The sequence below is a fragment of the Sminthopsis crassicaudata genome, chromosome 5 (genome assembly GCF_048593235.1).
Source record: "Sminthopsis crassicaudata isolate SCR6 chromosome 5, ASM4859323v1, whole genome shotgun sequence".
NCBI classification, from domain to species: Eukaryota; Metazoa; Chordata; class Mammalia; order Dasyuromorphia; family Dasyuridae; genus Sminthopsis; species Sminthopsis crassicaudata.
The window spans coordinates 235,817,297-235,835,544 of NC_133621.1; the positions used below are offsets into that span (position 1 = coordinate 235,817,297).

At 35.2% G+C, this 18,248-nt stretch overlaps 1 protein-coding gene across 2 annotated transcripts in view; it reads right to left on the reverse strand.

Moving 5' to 3' along the window:
- TBC1D15 (TBC1 domain family member 15) overlaps nucleotides 1-18,248 on the reverse strand; it is an 89,593-nt gene that overhangs the window by 53,230 nt on the left and 18,115 nt on the right. For both annotated transcript variants that reach the window (XM_074270529.1, XM_074270530.1), the window contains exons 2-3: nucleotides 3,301-3,399; nucleotides 2,585-2,659 (exon numbers count right to left, since the gene is read on the reverse strand). In XM_074270529.1, coding sequence (XP_074126630.1) covers nucleotides 2,585-2,659; nucleotides 3,301-3,399 — 174 coding nt within the window. The remainder of the gene's footprint in view (nucleotides 1-2,584; nucleotides 2,660-3,300; nucleotides 3,400-18,248) is intronic.

Consider the following 18,248-nt stretch of genomic DNA (forward strand, 5'->3'; position numbering starts at 1 on the left):
AAATAATAATAATAATAATGATTATTATTATTATTAAAATTCATATGGAACTTTATGGTTATAAAGAGCCTCCTTTATGTATTTTATTGTTATTTGATTTTCAAATCAAACTAACAAAGTGGGAAGCCCAAAATATTTTTCTCAGTTTTATAAAGAAATTGAGGTTGAGAGAGAAAAATATGACAATCAAAGTTGCAACTAGTTAGTGTCAAAGTGGGATGAAATTCAAGTATTGTAATTCAAATCTAAAGTTTTTCCCCCAACTCCATGATTCTTCTTTTTATACATATAAGAAGGTTCTGTGAAGCTTGGGAATTTAAAAGTCCAAAATGAAGACTTAGGTTTGTTTTGTTTGTTTTTCAAATCTAGAAACTAGAATAAAAAAGGTAAAAGATGTAGTGACCAATCGAAAAATTACAGTGGCTCCAAGGGCAATACTCCATTCACTATTCCATATGAAGACATCAGACACAAAAATCAAATGATAAATGTATATGTACTTTCTAATCAACAAAATCAAATAAACATTTACAATACAATCACTTATAAATAAGGAGCTTTCCTTTCATAGTGAGGAATGGAAGATGTTCTCAAACCAAGAGCCAAACCAGAGGACTGAATTTGGAGAGAGGACATAAGTCCAAATCATGCCAGTGATATTTACTACCTGCATGACCCTGGGGCAAGTTATTAAATATCCACAAGTTTCAATTTCCTCCAGTACAAAAGAAAAAGAATGGAATAGCTGATCTCTATAATTACTTCCAGCTCTAACTATGATCTTTCATCATAGCCTACATTTCAGAACAGAATCTCCACTAATTTCTCTAACACATATCTCCATTTCTATAACATGTTCAATGGTTCTCTGACAAGAGCTATCTAAGCTTCATTCTTTGTTTCTTGATTTTCTTTCTATATAACATAGTCCAAGTTTAATAAAGGTCATGAAGAGCTGGATTTAGAGTCAGAAGATATGAATCTGACATTTATTAGTCATATGACTCATGTTAAGTCACTTAACCTATGCCTAAATTTCCTCATGTGTAAGAGTGATAAGAAATACATTCGCTATCTACCTGATATAAATGTCTTAAAAACGGTTAATCACCATAAAAAAAAAATACACACACACACACACACACACACACACACACACACACACACACACATATATATGTGTGTGTGTTACATATATACATGTATATGAACTATTACTATTATCCTGGAACTTACAGATCTACTCTTATAATACATCTCAGATTCAACACTCCACCAATTCAAATTGAACATACAGTGAATATCTATTTTCCCAGTGTTTTTACTATTATAAAATGTTATCTATTATCCTAAGCCAAACCCACATCATATCTCAATCTTCATTGTTTTTCCTTGTCCTTAAACAAGGTACATCAAATAAGTTGCCAGATCCACTCTTACACAGTATTACCACATTCATATTCAACTCTTAGATGAACTATTTTAAGTTATCAAGAGAATCACTAATTCTTCCCTCAATCTCTTCTCATTTACTTTCACATTCCTTTCAAAGTTGTTATTTCTATTTCTCAGACCTTTTAAAGCTCAATGAAAGATTAATAACATTCTATAGTCTGCTATTTACATTGTGCTGCAAAAACTCTGCACATAGATGTCCTGAATTACCTTTTAACTCTTGTTTCCTTGTTTCTTAGCTAGTCATTTCAAACTTATCTCAAATAGACTGACTCAAACTTTTTATTTCATTGTTTATCTTGAATCACATATAGAATATATATATATATATATATACACACACACACATAAAAATCACTGGGTAAATCCTTTACCCCACTGCTGGACTTTTAGAATTTTTGAGTCTGCCCATTTGCTCTGGAGCTGAATTTTGTTTTATGTGTTGTTTTCTTCAATTAGAGTGTGAATTTTTTGAGAGCAGGGATTGTCTTGCTTTTCCTATTTGTATTCCTAATGCTTATTATGATATCTGGCACATATGTGCTTAATAAATGTTCTGCTATTCATCCTTTCCTTCATTTGACTTCAACTCCCTATAGGGTCTAAAAAATCCTTTACCTGAATAGTCCTTAATACAATCCCAAAGAGCATTCAGAAATATAACATACAAAAAACAAATAAAAATTTTAGCTGACAGAAAATGTATTTGAATCCTTTCTACTTACAAGAAAATTGGCTAGGTTCTGATTCAAACCCATTAGTCTTCCCATGGATATTTAATGATTTTTGAAGACAATGAAAGCAACAATTAAAAAAAATAAATAAAAAGGGGAAGTTAAGAATAAATGAGAAACAAGGACATGAGGAAGGGAAAGATGAGAAAAAAATCCAATAAAAGTAAAGAAAAAAGTGAAAAATGTTACTGAAAATGGGAGGAAGGAAGCAAAGCATTAACAAAAGTTCTTAAAAGGTTTAACAATTAATGAATAAGAATGGGAAAAGATGACAAATATACAACAGGCTAAATATAAAAGATCTAAAAAGAAACTGAAAATAAAAAGAAAATATGTAACAAACTAAATAATAAAATCATCCACTTTCCATAAGAAATCTGTGAAATTTTTCTTACCTTTCCAGCACAAAGAATACTAGAAGAATCTAACGTATCATCCAAGGGCCTCCAGTCCACTATCACATCAGCATCCTATAAAACATAAGGTACATACCATTAATATTTGTTACGTGGTCCATTCTCTATAGAAAAAGTGTAACTTATTAACAGTCACAGCCAAATATTTTGACATTTAGTAGGATTAAAGAAAAATTCTTATGTTTAGGAAATGTTTTAAATAAAATATTTGAAATTACCTTCTTTAATTATGAAAAATTATATAGATTTGTGTTAAATAATAGTTATCCAAAGAATCTTTGCCTTTTTTGTTGAAAAAGTGATATAAAAATTGCCTATCTGAAAACAAATGGAATAGGATACAATGTCCCCATTTTAAAAGGAACATAAACACAAGCCATTACTCCAACCTTTGGAAAAGTTAGTTTTTTCATTGTCTGACATTCTACTAGCTTATCCCAATATAAGATTTGCAAAAATAGTATAGTGACTAAAAATACTAAGGTTAATTTATACTTAAGCAGACATGGGGTACACTGAGCTTTAGCAATAGAGAAAGAGTCTCCTATCAAGGGGTTCTAGGACTTCATATATTACATCAGTTAACTTTACTTGTCAATTTCAACTTTTGACACTTGGCAAAAAATTTCCAATATTTTTACGTAGGATAATCATAACAAATGCTTGTGAAACCGTTTTGTTTTCCAGAGTAATACCTTTTCTAGGACCCGCAATACTCCTGAAATCAAACTGTCTTGATCATTGATCTTTCCACAAGATGAATGAATAAATACACCTTCTTGTTCATATATAACCTGTAATTTAAAAAAAAAAAGGAAAATATTTTCATTTATATCAATCATGATATATCAAATATAAACATATAAAAAGTGTTCTTTATATAATCTGGGTAGATAGAAAGTTGTGCTCACTATAAAGTTTAATGTGTAAAGAACATCTTAAAAGCTGGGATGTTAACAGAATAACAGTAACAAAATTCTGAAAAACGCTAAATCAAGCAGTCATCAATGCTTCTATATATCATGTTTTTACTAAAACTGCATTGAGCAACAAATCTCAAGGTATAAAATAGTTTGGGCACACATGCTAAAATTTGCATACATCAAGGAATCTGAAGGATATGGCAAGGTTGTAATTTGCACTGTTAAAGTATCTATACCTGAGGGATCAAAGAACTAATTTTGGATTATGGATTATGTTATAGATTTCCAGTCAAGATGGCTGGCTAAATAGAGACAAACAACTTAGCTCTCACATAATTACTCCAGCAAAAATCTTAAAATAACACTATTTTTTTTATGAGAAGCTACCAAAAAAATTATTTCATCCATAATAGAACTGCAAAAAAACAAAAAAACCTAAAAACTCGTGGGCAAAAAAAAAAAAAGGATGGTTTGCCTCCCAAAAACAATAGTAGCACAAGCAAACAAGATGGAAGCCACTCAGGATAAAATGGGAGGACTAGAGACCCATGCAACCATAGTCAGAACAAAAGATGAGTGTTCCCATAAGAAAACACAGTGGTGTTTGGACACTCACAATGTAAACCTTTGAAGGCAAAACAAAGATAGAGGAAGAGGAGGATGTAAGGGGGAAAGGAGCAGGGCAGGATTTGACATAAATCCCAATATCTAGAGCACATCTTGAGAAGATTCTGTATTTTGAACTTCAAAGAGCCAGTGGGGGCCCATCTTCAGGAAGTGAAGATCAATGCTGGAATCTAAAAACCTAGGTAAAGACCAAATAAGGCCAACCACCCCACCCAAAAACACAAAAAGGAACAAAGCTTGACCCTGTTACAAATTCAGAAAGTAAGGTTAAAGATATATGAGCAAACAAAAGACAACGAATAACTTTTACAACATTATTTTCACCACAATAGCAGAGACTCAATGGGAGAAGGTGGATTTTCACAAGGACTACATGAATACCTAGAAAAATAAAGCAAAAGATTAAAAAAAAAAAAATTAAATAAAAGATCTGAAGGAAAGAATTACAAGATTAAACTGCTTAAATTGGGAAGTGATAAGTCATATTAAAGTAAGTTTCCCTCAAAAAATTAAAATAAATCAAAAAGAAACCAGAAGGCAAATTAAATATAGAAAGAATCCACCAATTGCCTCCTGAAAGAAACCAAAAAAGGAAAAGTCCCTAGAATGTCAAGCATCAAGAAAAAAAAGCAATTCAAGAATCAAGTAACCATAGACAAGATGACAAAAAAAAACCTGGAAACGTCCACAACAAACAACAGGAAATGTTAGAAGATGTTACAAAAGTCAAGAAATAAGCTAACAACTAAGAATAACTTATCTTGCAAAGTAAACATACTTATATAGGGGAAGAAATAGAATAAAAAGATTTCAAGTATTCATAATGAAAGCTGAGTAGCAAATTTGAAAGACCAGATAAAAAACTAACTCCTCTGGTCCCAATTTATCGTTCAGGCCTCACTATACAGTCTTCCCTCTTCAAGCTCTGAAATGCAGCTAAATATGTCCTTTTTTCTGTTCCTCATTCATCACACTCCTCCTGCAATTTCTGTGCCTTTTCATTAGTCCTCCTCTATACCTGGAATGCATTCTTTTCCTAAGCTTTACCTAGAATACCCCGCCTTCCTTTAAGATAAAACTCAGATACCATCTTCTATACAAAGTCTTTTCCAGATTCCCCAAATGCTATATTATTAGAGTGCTTTCCCTCCCAAATTACCCTATTTATTTTGTAATATGTGTATACATAGATATATGTATTTATTTTATTGTTGTTCAGTCATTTCAGTTATATCCAACTCTTCATGACCACATTTGCCATTTTCTTCTTCATCTCACTCTACAAATGAGGAAACGAAAGCAAATAGGAATTGAGTGACTTCCTCCAGGTCATACAATCAGAATTTGAGGCCAGATTTGAACTCAGGTCTTCCTCACTCCAGGTCCAGAGCGTAGCGTGATAACGCTCCATCTAGCTCCACTGCACCATCTAGCTGCCCCTATATATTTTATATGTGCTAAATATTTATCTATGTACTTGTCACCCATTAGAACATAAACTCAATCCAAATAGGAATTACTTAATTCTTATTTCATTCATAACCTGGGCCTAGCATAATGCCTGGGATACCAAAGGCATTCAATAAACACTTGCTTGAATGAAATGTAATAAAGCCATACAGATCACTGTATACATATATGTAAATAGGGGCAGCTAGGTGGTGCATTGGATAGAGCACCAGCCTTGAATTCAGGAGGACCTGAGTTCAAATCTGATCTCAGACACTTAACACTTCCTAGCTGTGTGACCCTGGGCAAGTCACTTAACCCTAGCCTGGGGGGGAGGGGGAAGATATATGTAATAAATAAATAGTGAATAAAATAAATGAATAAATAAATAAACAGATAATAAATAAAATGTAATAAAGCTATACAGATATGGTGCATATAAAGCACACAAATCTCTAACACAGATCTCGATATGGAAGAGTAGCTAAGAGGCCATCTAGCCCAATAATATTCTTATTTTACAGATAAGGAAACTAAGGACCAGGAAAGCTAATGATTTGTCCACGGTCATATGTTATTAAATGACAGGATGATTTTTGAACTCAGGTCCTAGGATATTTTGAAATCATTCATCCCTATATTGTTCATCATCTCTGCCTTTGAGAGCTTGGGTTCTGACAAGTAGAATTTAAACTTAATCTTGCCATGACACCGAGCACAACTCTGAAAGCCTTAAGAATTCTGAACAATATAGTGACCAGCAACAAGTCTAGATGACTCATAATAAAATATGTAGAGAGCCATAGACAATGGGGGAATGCTTGAGTGAAATATAAGATTCATCAGCCCAGAGGGAACCTGCTGACAATGTCTGGTTCTGCTCTCATCTCCCCTTGGGGGCATCTCAGCCTTCCTCAGAAGTGGGGGGGGGGGAGAAAAAGGGGAACGGAATGATAACCTGTGTTCACTTGGAACAAGAGATACTTGAAGTAAAAAAGGCATTTACATATTAATAGCAAGGCACTATAGTTAGTACATGCTCAGTGTGCTGTAATGATATAACTGTACTAAGGTATTTAGAGCTGAGAGAACTTGAAATAAACAGACTCTATATCTGACCATCCATGTGGGTCCTTGCTTCAACATTCCTCCTCTAGACCAAGGACTCAGCCTGGTCCCAAGATCTTCCAGAGAGCTAGTCCAGACAGATATTTTGGCACCCCAGGGTGGGGACTCTAGAAAGGACACTACACATACCACATTGATGAGGAGAAATTGAGGCTCTAAGCCGAGATGGATCCAGCTCTTTTTCTGGTTGTCTGATTACCTTTCTCTCCTTCCAAGGGCAGGTCTGGATAGTGAATGAATTCGCTGTATTAAAACAAGGTTTTTATTGATAGTAAAGGGATAGACAGGCATTTGGCCTCCAGAAAGGCCAAACTGCCTGGCAAGGGCCGGGACGCCAGAACAAGTTGGCGGGCACAAGGCAAGGATAAACCAAGTGCGATGATTACATTTTTAGAAATTCCTTTTATACATAACCAGAGTCATAAAACGACATTTGCACAGAGATGTTATCCAAGAGGTTCCAGAGATATTTGTCTCAAGTTAGATAACTTTAACCTCTCCTAAGACAGAAATTTCCTGTATCTTGGGCTATCTCGTTTTGACCTTATCCACATGTTACTGTACAGATACATGTGTATACATGCATGTATCATGGACAATGAGAACTTGTTTTGCTACTATACATTTTGTAATAGGGGTTTTGTTTTTCTTATTTCCTCAAGAAGGTAGGGAAAGAGAAGGCAGATCTTCATTTAAATATATTTAATGTTTTAAAAGATAAAATAATAGGATTATACTAAAAAGTTTTCTTATAAATAAGACTAAGACATCTGGAGAAAGAAGAGAAGTAGTTACCTAGGAAAAAAAATATCTTTATCAAACATCTGTGATAAAGATTTGATATTGCATGATAGAGAACAAAATTATAAAACCGAAAGTCATTACTCCACCGAGAAATAGAAAAAAGAGACAGTTCTCAAAAGAACTGTCAATTATTTAATAACTATAATGAAAAAATGCTCAAGATTACTAATAATAATAGAAACAAATTAAAACACTCCTGAAGTTTTCACTTCACATATAGTAAATTCATAATGAAAAGATCAGCACACTTATGCTTGCATGATGATAGAGCTATCAATTAGTACAACCATTATGGAAAGTAATGTGGAATTAAGCAAAAAGTCATCCATACCCTTTGATCCAAAAGTTGCACTAAATTAGACATAATCCCTAAGGACAGCACATTAAAAATTCCACATAAACCAAAGTATTTATTATAGCACGAATAAAATGGATGTCCATTTTATCTATGGTCTAACAAACTGTGGTACATGAAAATAACAAAATATTGTCCTATAAAGAAATAACAATTATCAACATAGAAAAACATAGAAAGACTTACATAATACAAAATAAGTAAGCAAAGTCAGGAAAATAATCTATACAATTCCAATATTGTAACCTGAAAAAACTACAAAACTATTGAAATTGAATATTAGAATATTGAAATTGAATACTAGAAAAAATGACCTAGGTTCCTAAAGAAAAGATATAAAAGAATACTTTTTCCCTCCTCCTTACAGAAACAGAATCTACAAAATTTGGAATACTGTATATATGATCAGATTTTTTAAAATGGGTTTTGTTGATAGTTTTGTTTTGTTTTGTTTTTACAAGAGAAGGGATGGAAGGGGGAAAGGGGAAATCTGACCTCATGTTGCCGATATTCTAATGTCTAAAGGCAAAAGATAAATATTAAATACATACAAGATATAAAGGAGGCAAATAAAATGCAATCCCTAGTTTTAAAAGGCATCAGCACCTAGAGGAACAAAGGCCTCCTGAAAACAGAAGGACATCCACAAGCTATTTTGAAAGAAGCCAGGAAAACCAAGCAACAGAATCGAGGAGAAAGGTTTGAGGTTCCCCAAACAGGACAATATAACTGGATAGTAATATGTATAGAAGGAAGAGAAATCGAGAAGAGCTTAAAATTCTAAACAGAGGAGTTTACATCTGACCCATGAAACAATAAGGAACTTTAATGTACTACAGTAGTGGAGTTAACGCAAGTGTGCATGAGTGTGTGTTTGGGGGAGAAGGATGTCACATGGTCAAGACCTATGCTTTAGAAGCCACTGTAAAACTTATCTCCTTTTTTCATTCTGGTCTCAAATAAAAAGACACCACTTAACCTGGCCAAGGCCAATCCTACTTTGAACACACTTGATTCAGATTTCCAGACTGAAGAAATTGCTTCCACCAACATCACTACCTTCTCTCATATTCATTTTCTAAGTTTCTTTCTTGCTGCCTTACAAATATGCCCATCTCTTTCATCCTTATATAAAGGTGGAGCCAAAACCATATCACACCACTCCACTTTAGTCTAATACTTTAACATGTCTCAAATTAATCAATCAAAAGCCCTAATTACACCTAGGATTCTTAACCTGGGATCCATAACTTTAACATTTTGGTAATTTAATATTTTATTTTCTTTCTTTCTTTAATTAAAGCTTTTTATTTTCAAAACATATCCATAGATAATTTTTCAACATTAACCTTTGCAAAACTTGTGTTCCAATTTTCTCCCCTTCCCCCCACCTTCTCCCATTAGATGGCAAGTAATTCAATATATATTAAACATGGTACAAATATATGTTAAATCCAAATATTTGCTTACATATTTATACAACTATCTTGCTACACAAGAAAAATCAGATCAAAAAAGAAAAAATTTAGAAAGAAAATAAAATTCAAGCCAACAAAAAAGAGAGTGAAAATGCTATGTTGTGATCTACACTCAGTTCCCACAGTCCTCTCTCTGGATGTAGATACTCTCTTCATCACAACATCATTAGAACTGGCCTGAATCATCTCATTAACAGTTTATTTTCAATAAAATTGGTTTCTGTATAATTCTACATTTTTATTTTATGCATTTTAAAACATTATTCCAAGAAGGGGTATATAATCTTCACAGATTGTCAAACGGGTCGACAGCTCAAAATAAGGTTAAGAATCTTCATTTTACACAAGTGTAAAAAAAATTTTTTTAAACCATTAAGTGAAGTGAAATGACACCAGACAAGAGGTCTATTCCAACTAGCTGTGGGATTTCATTATACTCTCTGGATCTCATATAAAAGCAAAGAGTTAGCTGGAATGGAATTTCTTTCTAGAAATTTGATTGTGGTTTTCTATTAAATCCATGATTTTCTCTTTTTTGATTGTGGTTTTTATCAAATCCCTGAAAGGGGGGGGGGGGCAGCTAGGTGGTCCAGTGGATAGAGCACCAGCCTTGAATTCAGGAGGACCCGAGTTCAAATCTGGTCTTAGACACTTAACACTAGCTGTGTGACCCTGGGCAAGTCACTTAACCCCAGCCTCAGGAAAAAAGGGAAAAAAAAAAAAAAAAAATCCCTGAAAGGAGTTAAGGGCAGAGGGAGGGAGACAGTGTCAATTTCAGTTTTGGTCTGCTCTCTTTTCCCTTGAGCAAAGGAATTCTTCAGCTTTGAAGAGTCCAGGGAATGTTAGACTTTCCATATTACAATGCATGTCATTGTCCTAGATGATGTCTCCAAATGAACTAGAACAGTATCTGCATTGGGAGGCAAGTAAAAACAGCACTCAAAAGCTCTACAAGAAACCTAGCAACAAAACTATACAAGGCCTAGGTGAATTTCTTTTTTTCTTCTCTTTTTTTAAAATTAATTTTATAATTATAAATTTTTTGACAGTATATATGCATGAGTAATTTTTTCATAACATTATCCCTTGTATTCATTTTTCCAAATTTTCCCCTCCTTCCCCTAAATGACAGGCAATCCCATACATTTTAAATGTGTTACAGTATAACCTAGATACAATATATGTGTGTAAATCCAATTTTCTTGTTGCACGTTAAGTACTGGATTCCGAAGGTATAAGTAACCTGGGTAGATAGACAGTAGTGCTAATATTTTACATTCAATTCCCAGTGTTCCTTCTCTGGATGAGTTGTTTCTGTCCATCATTGATCAGTGAATTGGATCTTCTTTATATTGAAGATATCCACTTCTATCAGAATACGTCCTCATACAGTATCATTGTTGAAGTGCACAACTACCTCCTGGTTCTGCTCATTTCACTCAGCACCAGTTCATGTAAGTCTCTCCAAGCCTCTCTGCATTCATCCTGCTGGTCATTTCTTACAGAGCAATAATATTCCATAACCTTCATATACCATAATTTACCTAACCATTCTCCAATGGATGGACATCCATTCATCTTCCAGTTTCTAGCCACTATGCTACAAACATTTTGGCACACACAGAACCCTTTCTCCTCTTTAGTATTTCTTTGGGATATAAGCCCAGTAGTAGCACTGCTGGATCAAAGGATATGTGCAGTTTGATAACTTTTTGGGCATAGTTCCAAATTGCTCTCCAAAATGGCCAGATTCTTTTACAACTCCACCAACAATGTATTAGTGTCCCAGTTTTCCCACATCCCCTCCAACATTCATCATTATTTGTTCCTGTCGTCTTAGCCAATCTGACAGGTGTGTAGTGATATCTCAGAGTTGTCTTAATTTGCATTTCTCTGATCAGTAGTGATTTGGAACACTCTTTCATATGAGTGGATATAGTTTCAATTTCATTATCTGAGAATCGTCTGTTCATATCCTTTGACCATTTATCAATTGGAGAATGGTTTGATTTCTTATAAATTAGGATCAATTCTCTATATATTTTGGAAATGAGGCCTTTATCAGAACCTTTAACTGTAAAAATATTTTCCCAATTTGTTACTTCCCTAAGGTAAATTTCTTAAGGGGCCAATAAAAGGCAGGAAATAAGAGTAACCAGGAGTTGGCTATGAATTATGCCACATGTTCTCTAAGCTTGAGTCTCTGGATTCTGTCTATACTCATGGGAAAAATACAGAATAGATATAATGCGATGTTTTATATCAAGTATTCTTATTATACTACCAAAATAAATATAGTTTTAAAAGATATTAAGGACTCAATAACTAAATTATTCTTAATTAATAATCTTGGAGCGCACCCACAGAAGCTCAAGTTAATGGAATTAATGAACTTTAGGATACCCCTAGAATTCCGACAGAGATGACTTGATTCCTCTGTAAATAGGAATTCTGAGAATAGAAATTGAAATAAGTTTACATGGGCTAAAATTAATAGTAATCACAATAATCACAATGATGATCATGATGATATTGTATAGGCACAATTATATAGTGCTTTAAGGTTTCAAAATTATTTTTACCATTATGACTTCATTTTAGAAACTGAGGTAGACAAGGCTTAAATGACTTTCCTAGGGTTACAAAGTGTCTAGGCCTGGATCTGAGATCGTGTCTTCCTGACTCCAGATTCAGCATTTATGCACTGTGCCACCTAGATGCCTCCCTCAAAAAATAATTTGATTCTACCTCCTCAGTTAGCTAACATTAAGCAGTTCTCCACCTCTACCTAATAAAACTTCTAGAGAAAATTATTTATATTTGGTCAAATTGGCCTCAACTTCCTCTCTTCTCACTAGAGTTGAGTCTAAACCTTCTATAATCTGGCTTCCAACTTCATTTTTCAACTGAAATTGCCTCTTCAAACTTACCAATGATCTCCTAATTGCCAAATCTAATGACAATTTCTCAAGTATACCAGACCACTTAGATGTGGTCCTATTGATGACTTTCTCCTCCTGAATATCCTTCTCTCTGAGTTTCAGGGCCATGATCTCTCCTTCCTCCTCCTTAATCTTATTTGCTTTTTACTCTGTCATGCCCCAAAGAGATGTCCTGATCCCTCTTATGAATTCACTCTGTATTATCTTACTTGGATAACATCAATAGTTCCTGTTCATTCAAACAGATTCTGAAGCTGATTTTTAAATCTGTCTATCCAACCTTATTTTCTGTACTGATCTAAACTTGCACTAGGTGCTTGCTGGATATCACAAACTAGATAATTTATAAACATCTTAAACTCATTATATCCAAATTGAACTTCTCAGCTTTCCCAAAAAAAAAAAAAAAAAAAAATTTCTCTTTTCTTAACTTCCCCATCTTACCACCAAAAAAACCACCAAAATCCTCCCAAATCATTCAGTCTTAAAATCTTTCTCTACTCCTAATTCTCTTCTCACCATCACACCCCACCCATCCAATCTGTTTTCAAGTTCTATCAATTCTCTTTTCAATATCTTTACTATATTCCCTTCTCTCATCTGACACTGCCACCATCCTAGTGCCCTTATCACCTTATATCTAGACTGTAGCAATAGCCTACAGATTAGCCTCCAAGTTGCCTCAAATCTCTAGCACTCATTAAATCATCCACTTATCAAAGTAATCTTGTAACACAGCAATTCACACCTCTATTCAATAAATCCTGTCACCTCTAGCATCAAATATATAAAGCTCTGTTTTGACTTTTTAAAGCTTTTCATTACTTGGCTTCTCACTAATTTTCCAATCTTTTTTACACCTTACACACAATCTACAATCCAGTGACTCTGGCCCCCTTCCTGTTCCTATAAGACACTCCATCTTCAGACTCAAATCCATTTCACTGGATCTTTCACATGCCTGGAATTCTCATTCTGTCCTTGCCTCCAATTCCTGATTTCCTTGGCTTCAAGTCTCAGCTAAATCCCATTTTCTTCAAAAAGTCTTTACTTGACCTGCCCCCTTAATGTTACTGCCCTTCCTCTGAATTCACATCCAAGTTATACATATATATATATATATATATATGTATGTATGTATGTATATGCATGTATGTGTATATACAGTTTGCATATATCTTGTTTTCATATAGTATCCCCAATTTGGGGGGTATTTGACAATAGAAATTCTGGTTTTTCTAGACTTTGCCTTTCTCAATTTCCCAATACTTAAGTATTAAATAAGTCATAGTACAGCACCTCAAATTGGATGTCTCACAGGCATCTTAAACTCAAAATATCCAACAAAAGAACTCATCTTTCCCCAAAAATCCTACTCTATTCTGAACTTCCTTATTGACATAAAGGACATCAATAATGATGGGGTGCAGTTTCTGGGAAAATTATAGCAAGAATCCTGAGGTTCCCAGACCTTAGAGTACTACTATTTTAACAACCTGTCTGTCAATGATCCTAAAGTCTCCTCACTTTAGAAATAGTATAGTCCTACAAACATTACTGTCAGATTGACAATAGTCAGTGATATCCACTGACAATAATAAAGAGATCACCTGTAATCTATCCTTAACCATAAAATCAGCAAAAAAGTAACATGAAGCTCTAGGTCTCTCTAACTTTGTCCTATAAATTTATCTTCTTACTCCTGGTTCTCTGCTAATTCCTTTTAGAATTTAGCCCACTTCAATTGGCATTACATATTACAAATAAACTTTGCCTCTTGACTTGGAGAAGAGGTCAAGCCTACAAATACTTTTGAGACAACTCGCAACACTGGCCTGCAACCCCAACTTTTTGGGGACTTCTTTGAACCTCAACACCATAGCTACTGCCTTCCTTTGGGTTAACCTACCCACAACACTCTGCAGTCTTCCCCTACCCCATATCACATGGTATCTCCCATAATTATTATGCTTTCCAACACCATCTCTCCTCCTTACAGCTAACTAATTCTTTTAGGGTGCTAAGTCTCTTTCAAGATTTAGCCTGCCAGTTAAAGGTATGTCCCAATCTCATGGGGTACTCTCTTTCTTCTAGGTAATTATGAGTTCCACTGAGGAACTTGTCTTTCATATGCTCTCCTACTCTATTTCATATTTACCATTTCTGGTGTTTCTTATATCCTTCCATTTTATTTGTAACCTACTCCTCTAAATAAACATATCTTTTGCCAAAGAGAATGGCTATTGTGAATTCTTCACATGACTGAACTCCAACTTTTGGTGCTTGCCATCATTTGATGCCAAACCCCACATCACAGAGCTCATCAAATATCATAATATCCTTCCAATCATCCTATCTCAAAACTTTTAGTATTATTCTCAAGTCCTCACTTTCACACCACATATCTAATCATTGCTGTCTTTTCTACCTTCACAAAATGTCTTACAACTATCGTAGTAAAAGCAAAACCATAATGCCCCTATCCTAACTTCAAGTTGTCCTAATTTATCAATAGAAGATAATGAATTCATTCTCAAGATTTGCTTGCCTCAGGTGCCTAAAGGTCAATTGGTTATCATTTCCTGGTTCACTGGAGGAGCTATCTGATGCTAGATTGGGAGCTGAGAAGCAAGGAAGCTTACTAAGACTAAGTAAATCTTTTGTTAACTATTGAATGACCAGTGACCATCATAGTTTATTCAAATACCTAATCACCAGGGATTGGTCTAAATTGAGTTCCATGTAAAACAATCCCCTTCTTTCTACCCAGAGCCACAAACCAAGTTCAGGTCCTTATCCTCTCTCCACCTATACTACTGCAACAGCCTTCTAACTAACTAATCTTCTGGCTAACGACAGCTCCCATTGTAGTGCTTCAGACTTCTACCATTTCAAGTTCCTCTAATTTAGCCAGGACGTTAAAGTTTAATAGAATGGAAGATATTTTTCAAAAAGAAAGAAAAGAAAATTTCTTGCTTTACAATCAATTGTAAAAAGCGCAAAGTTTCTCTACATTCCAAATCTGAAAGATACTTTCAGTGTTTAATGAAGTGCCACTAGCAACTCTGTAGGACCCAGAATAAATCATGGTAAGAGGTGTGAGCAAACTGAATGCCACAGGTAGTTTTCCCAGCTCTCTACCATAATAGTTTCATCTCCTCCACTTTCTAGATACTACTTCACACAACACTGCTGCTCCATCCCCCATCTAACTCCAAGTTTTTTACAAAGGCACTTGATTTTTTGTTGCTTTATTTTTACTATCATCTGTCCCTGAATGAATGAGGACTTACTCTTCAAAAAAGACACAATCAAAAAGCTCCTCACTTGGAAAGAGCAGGAGGGAAAAAAAGGGAAAGAGGAAGATGTTCCTCCTTCAATGTATCATTTTTTGCTCTACTCCAAATCAGTGTTCCTCAATCTGAATGATTCTTTTAAATGCCACTAAATTCAGCCCCCTTCCCCTCATTCTAAATCTCTCTTAAATCTCTCTTACAATCTCTGGATAAATTTTACAGTATAACAATTTTTGCTAGGAAACTGCCCTCCCCATTCCAACCAATAGCACTATGGCATCACCAAAGTGATTAATGTTAGGCAGGCAAAGAATATGTCTATACTTTAAAATACAAATTACACAATTAAAAAAAAAAAAACATGGGGATTCCCTAACAATAAATTTTTGCAAATGCTTGTGAGGAGATCTTCAATGTTAGATGTGGTTAGCAAAGGAATTACTAAAAATTAATTCCTGAGGCAAGCAGGGAAAAGACTCTAATAGAGATCAGTTTCGCTCCATGGTTCCACCCCCTGGGAAAGTTGTCCAGGCTGAAATCCTTGGATTATGTCAAATCCTTGAGACCCATGCTCTGTAGAGATCTCGAGAAGTCTCATCTTGCCATGTCCTGTTATGGGCCAGAACTCTGAACTTGAAATAAAGAACTTGAAAAATTGCTAAGTCAGTGGAATTGATGGAGACAATAGTTATCTAATTTAACATGGTTCAATATGATTGATCTGATCCTACATAAGGAGATGTTATGGGCCAGAACTTGAAACAAGGTACTAAGTGGAATTGAGACAATGGTTAAATCTAGTTTAGCATTGATTTAATCCTACAACAAATTATGGTTTCCTAGTGATATAATGATTGGTGAATACTCAGTGTGGAACACATAAGAAGGAGCTCTTAGGGCCAGAAAGGACAAGCACACTAGAAGCTCTTGGAAGCTGAGACAGAGTCATTCCATCTTCCACCTTTGTGCTGGCTGGAGGCTAAAGTACAAACCTTTGGATTCAGAGACAGTCGGGGAGATTAAGAAGGAAGGCAGGAGCAGAAGCTCTTGGAACCAAGGAGAGAGATAGGCCTCCAGAAAACTTAGACTTGGAAAGAGACAATAAAGGATTTGGGCTTTAATCCCTGGCTGCACTTGTAATTACTGAACTGAAAGGAAGGCTGCTCCCAGAAGCCCCCCAAGAAACCTGCTCCCAGAGATTACATTTTAGAGAACAATATTACAATGTCCCACCAGAAATCCCAGTCGTGTCCCCCGAGGTTAAATTTTCACTATAAAATCTATTTGTGAATCATTTCAAGACTGCTGCCTTCCTTTGGGTCAGTCCAAAATGTCTCATGGTATCTTTCCCCTCCTTCCCCTTCTCATGCCACATGATATTTCTCCTAATTCTACTATGCTTCCAACCCTACTTCTTATAGTGAGCTAACTTTTGGGGTGCTATATCCCTTTCAAGATTTAGCCTGTCAGCTAAGAGCATGCCCCAACCTTATGGGGTGTTTCCTTTCTCCTGGTAAATGACAAGTTCAATTAAGGAACTTACCATTCCATCATTAATTGTTAAAGCCCCTTTCTATGCTCTCCCTACTCTTATTTCATATTTACCATATCCGGTGCCTATTGTATCCCTTCATTTAGTCTGTAACCTCTTCCCTAAGTAAATCTACCTTTTGTCAAAGCAAAATAGCCATTGTGCATTGTTCACATGACCAAATCCCAGATTTTACTGTCTGCCATCATTTGGTGACAAACACCACATCAATGTGTTCTGAGCAGCAAGATGATGTGGGTGGTATAAATACAGATGATGGAAAGCACCAAAAGTTGGGGTTCAGTCATGCAAAGAATTCACAATGGCCATTCTCTTTGGCAAAAAGTAGATTTATTTAGGGAAGAGGTTACAAACAAAATAAAGGGATACAATAGACACTAGGAAATAATAAATATGAAATAGAGTGGGAGAGCATATGAAAGACAAGTTCGTAAGTGGAACTCACAACTACTCAGTAGAAAGTCGGGGCATGCCCTTAGTTGGCAGGCTAAATCCTAAAAGGGACTTAGCACCCTAAAAGAGTTAGTTGTAAGGAGGAGAAGTAGAGTTAAGAAACGTAGTGGAGTTAGGGGAGATACCATGTGGCATGGGGGAGATAAAGAAGAAAGATATCACAAGGCAGAGTACTATAATGGGCTGACTCAAAGGAAGGCAGCAGCCATGGGATAGCAGAGGAAAATTTTAAAGGGAAAATTTAACCTCAGGGACATAACCGAGATTCCTGAAAGGACATGGCAAGGTGAGACTGCTCAAGACCCCGACAGAGGATGGATCTCAGGAGTTTGACATAACTTGGATTTCAGACTGGACCACCTCCCCAAAGGATGGAACCAAGGACCTAAATTGATCTCTATCAGAGCATTCTGCCTGCTTGCTTCAGAAATGAATGCCTCTACTGATCATACCTAACATTAAAGCCCTTATCATTCCCCATTCTTTTCATTTCTTAAATTTTAGAGGACAAATCCTGGGACATTTGTTAAGTAGTGTACAGAAACTGGGAGTTAAAATATGTGGTTTGAGTGTTACAGAGATAAACTGAAGCCAAAATTAGTAATATCAGAGGTACAAAGTTAGTTACCAAGGCAC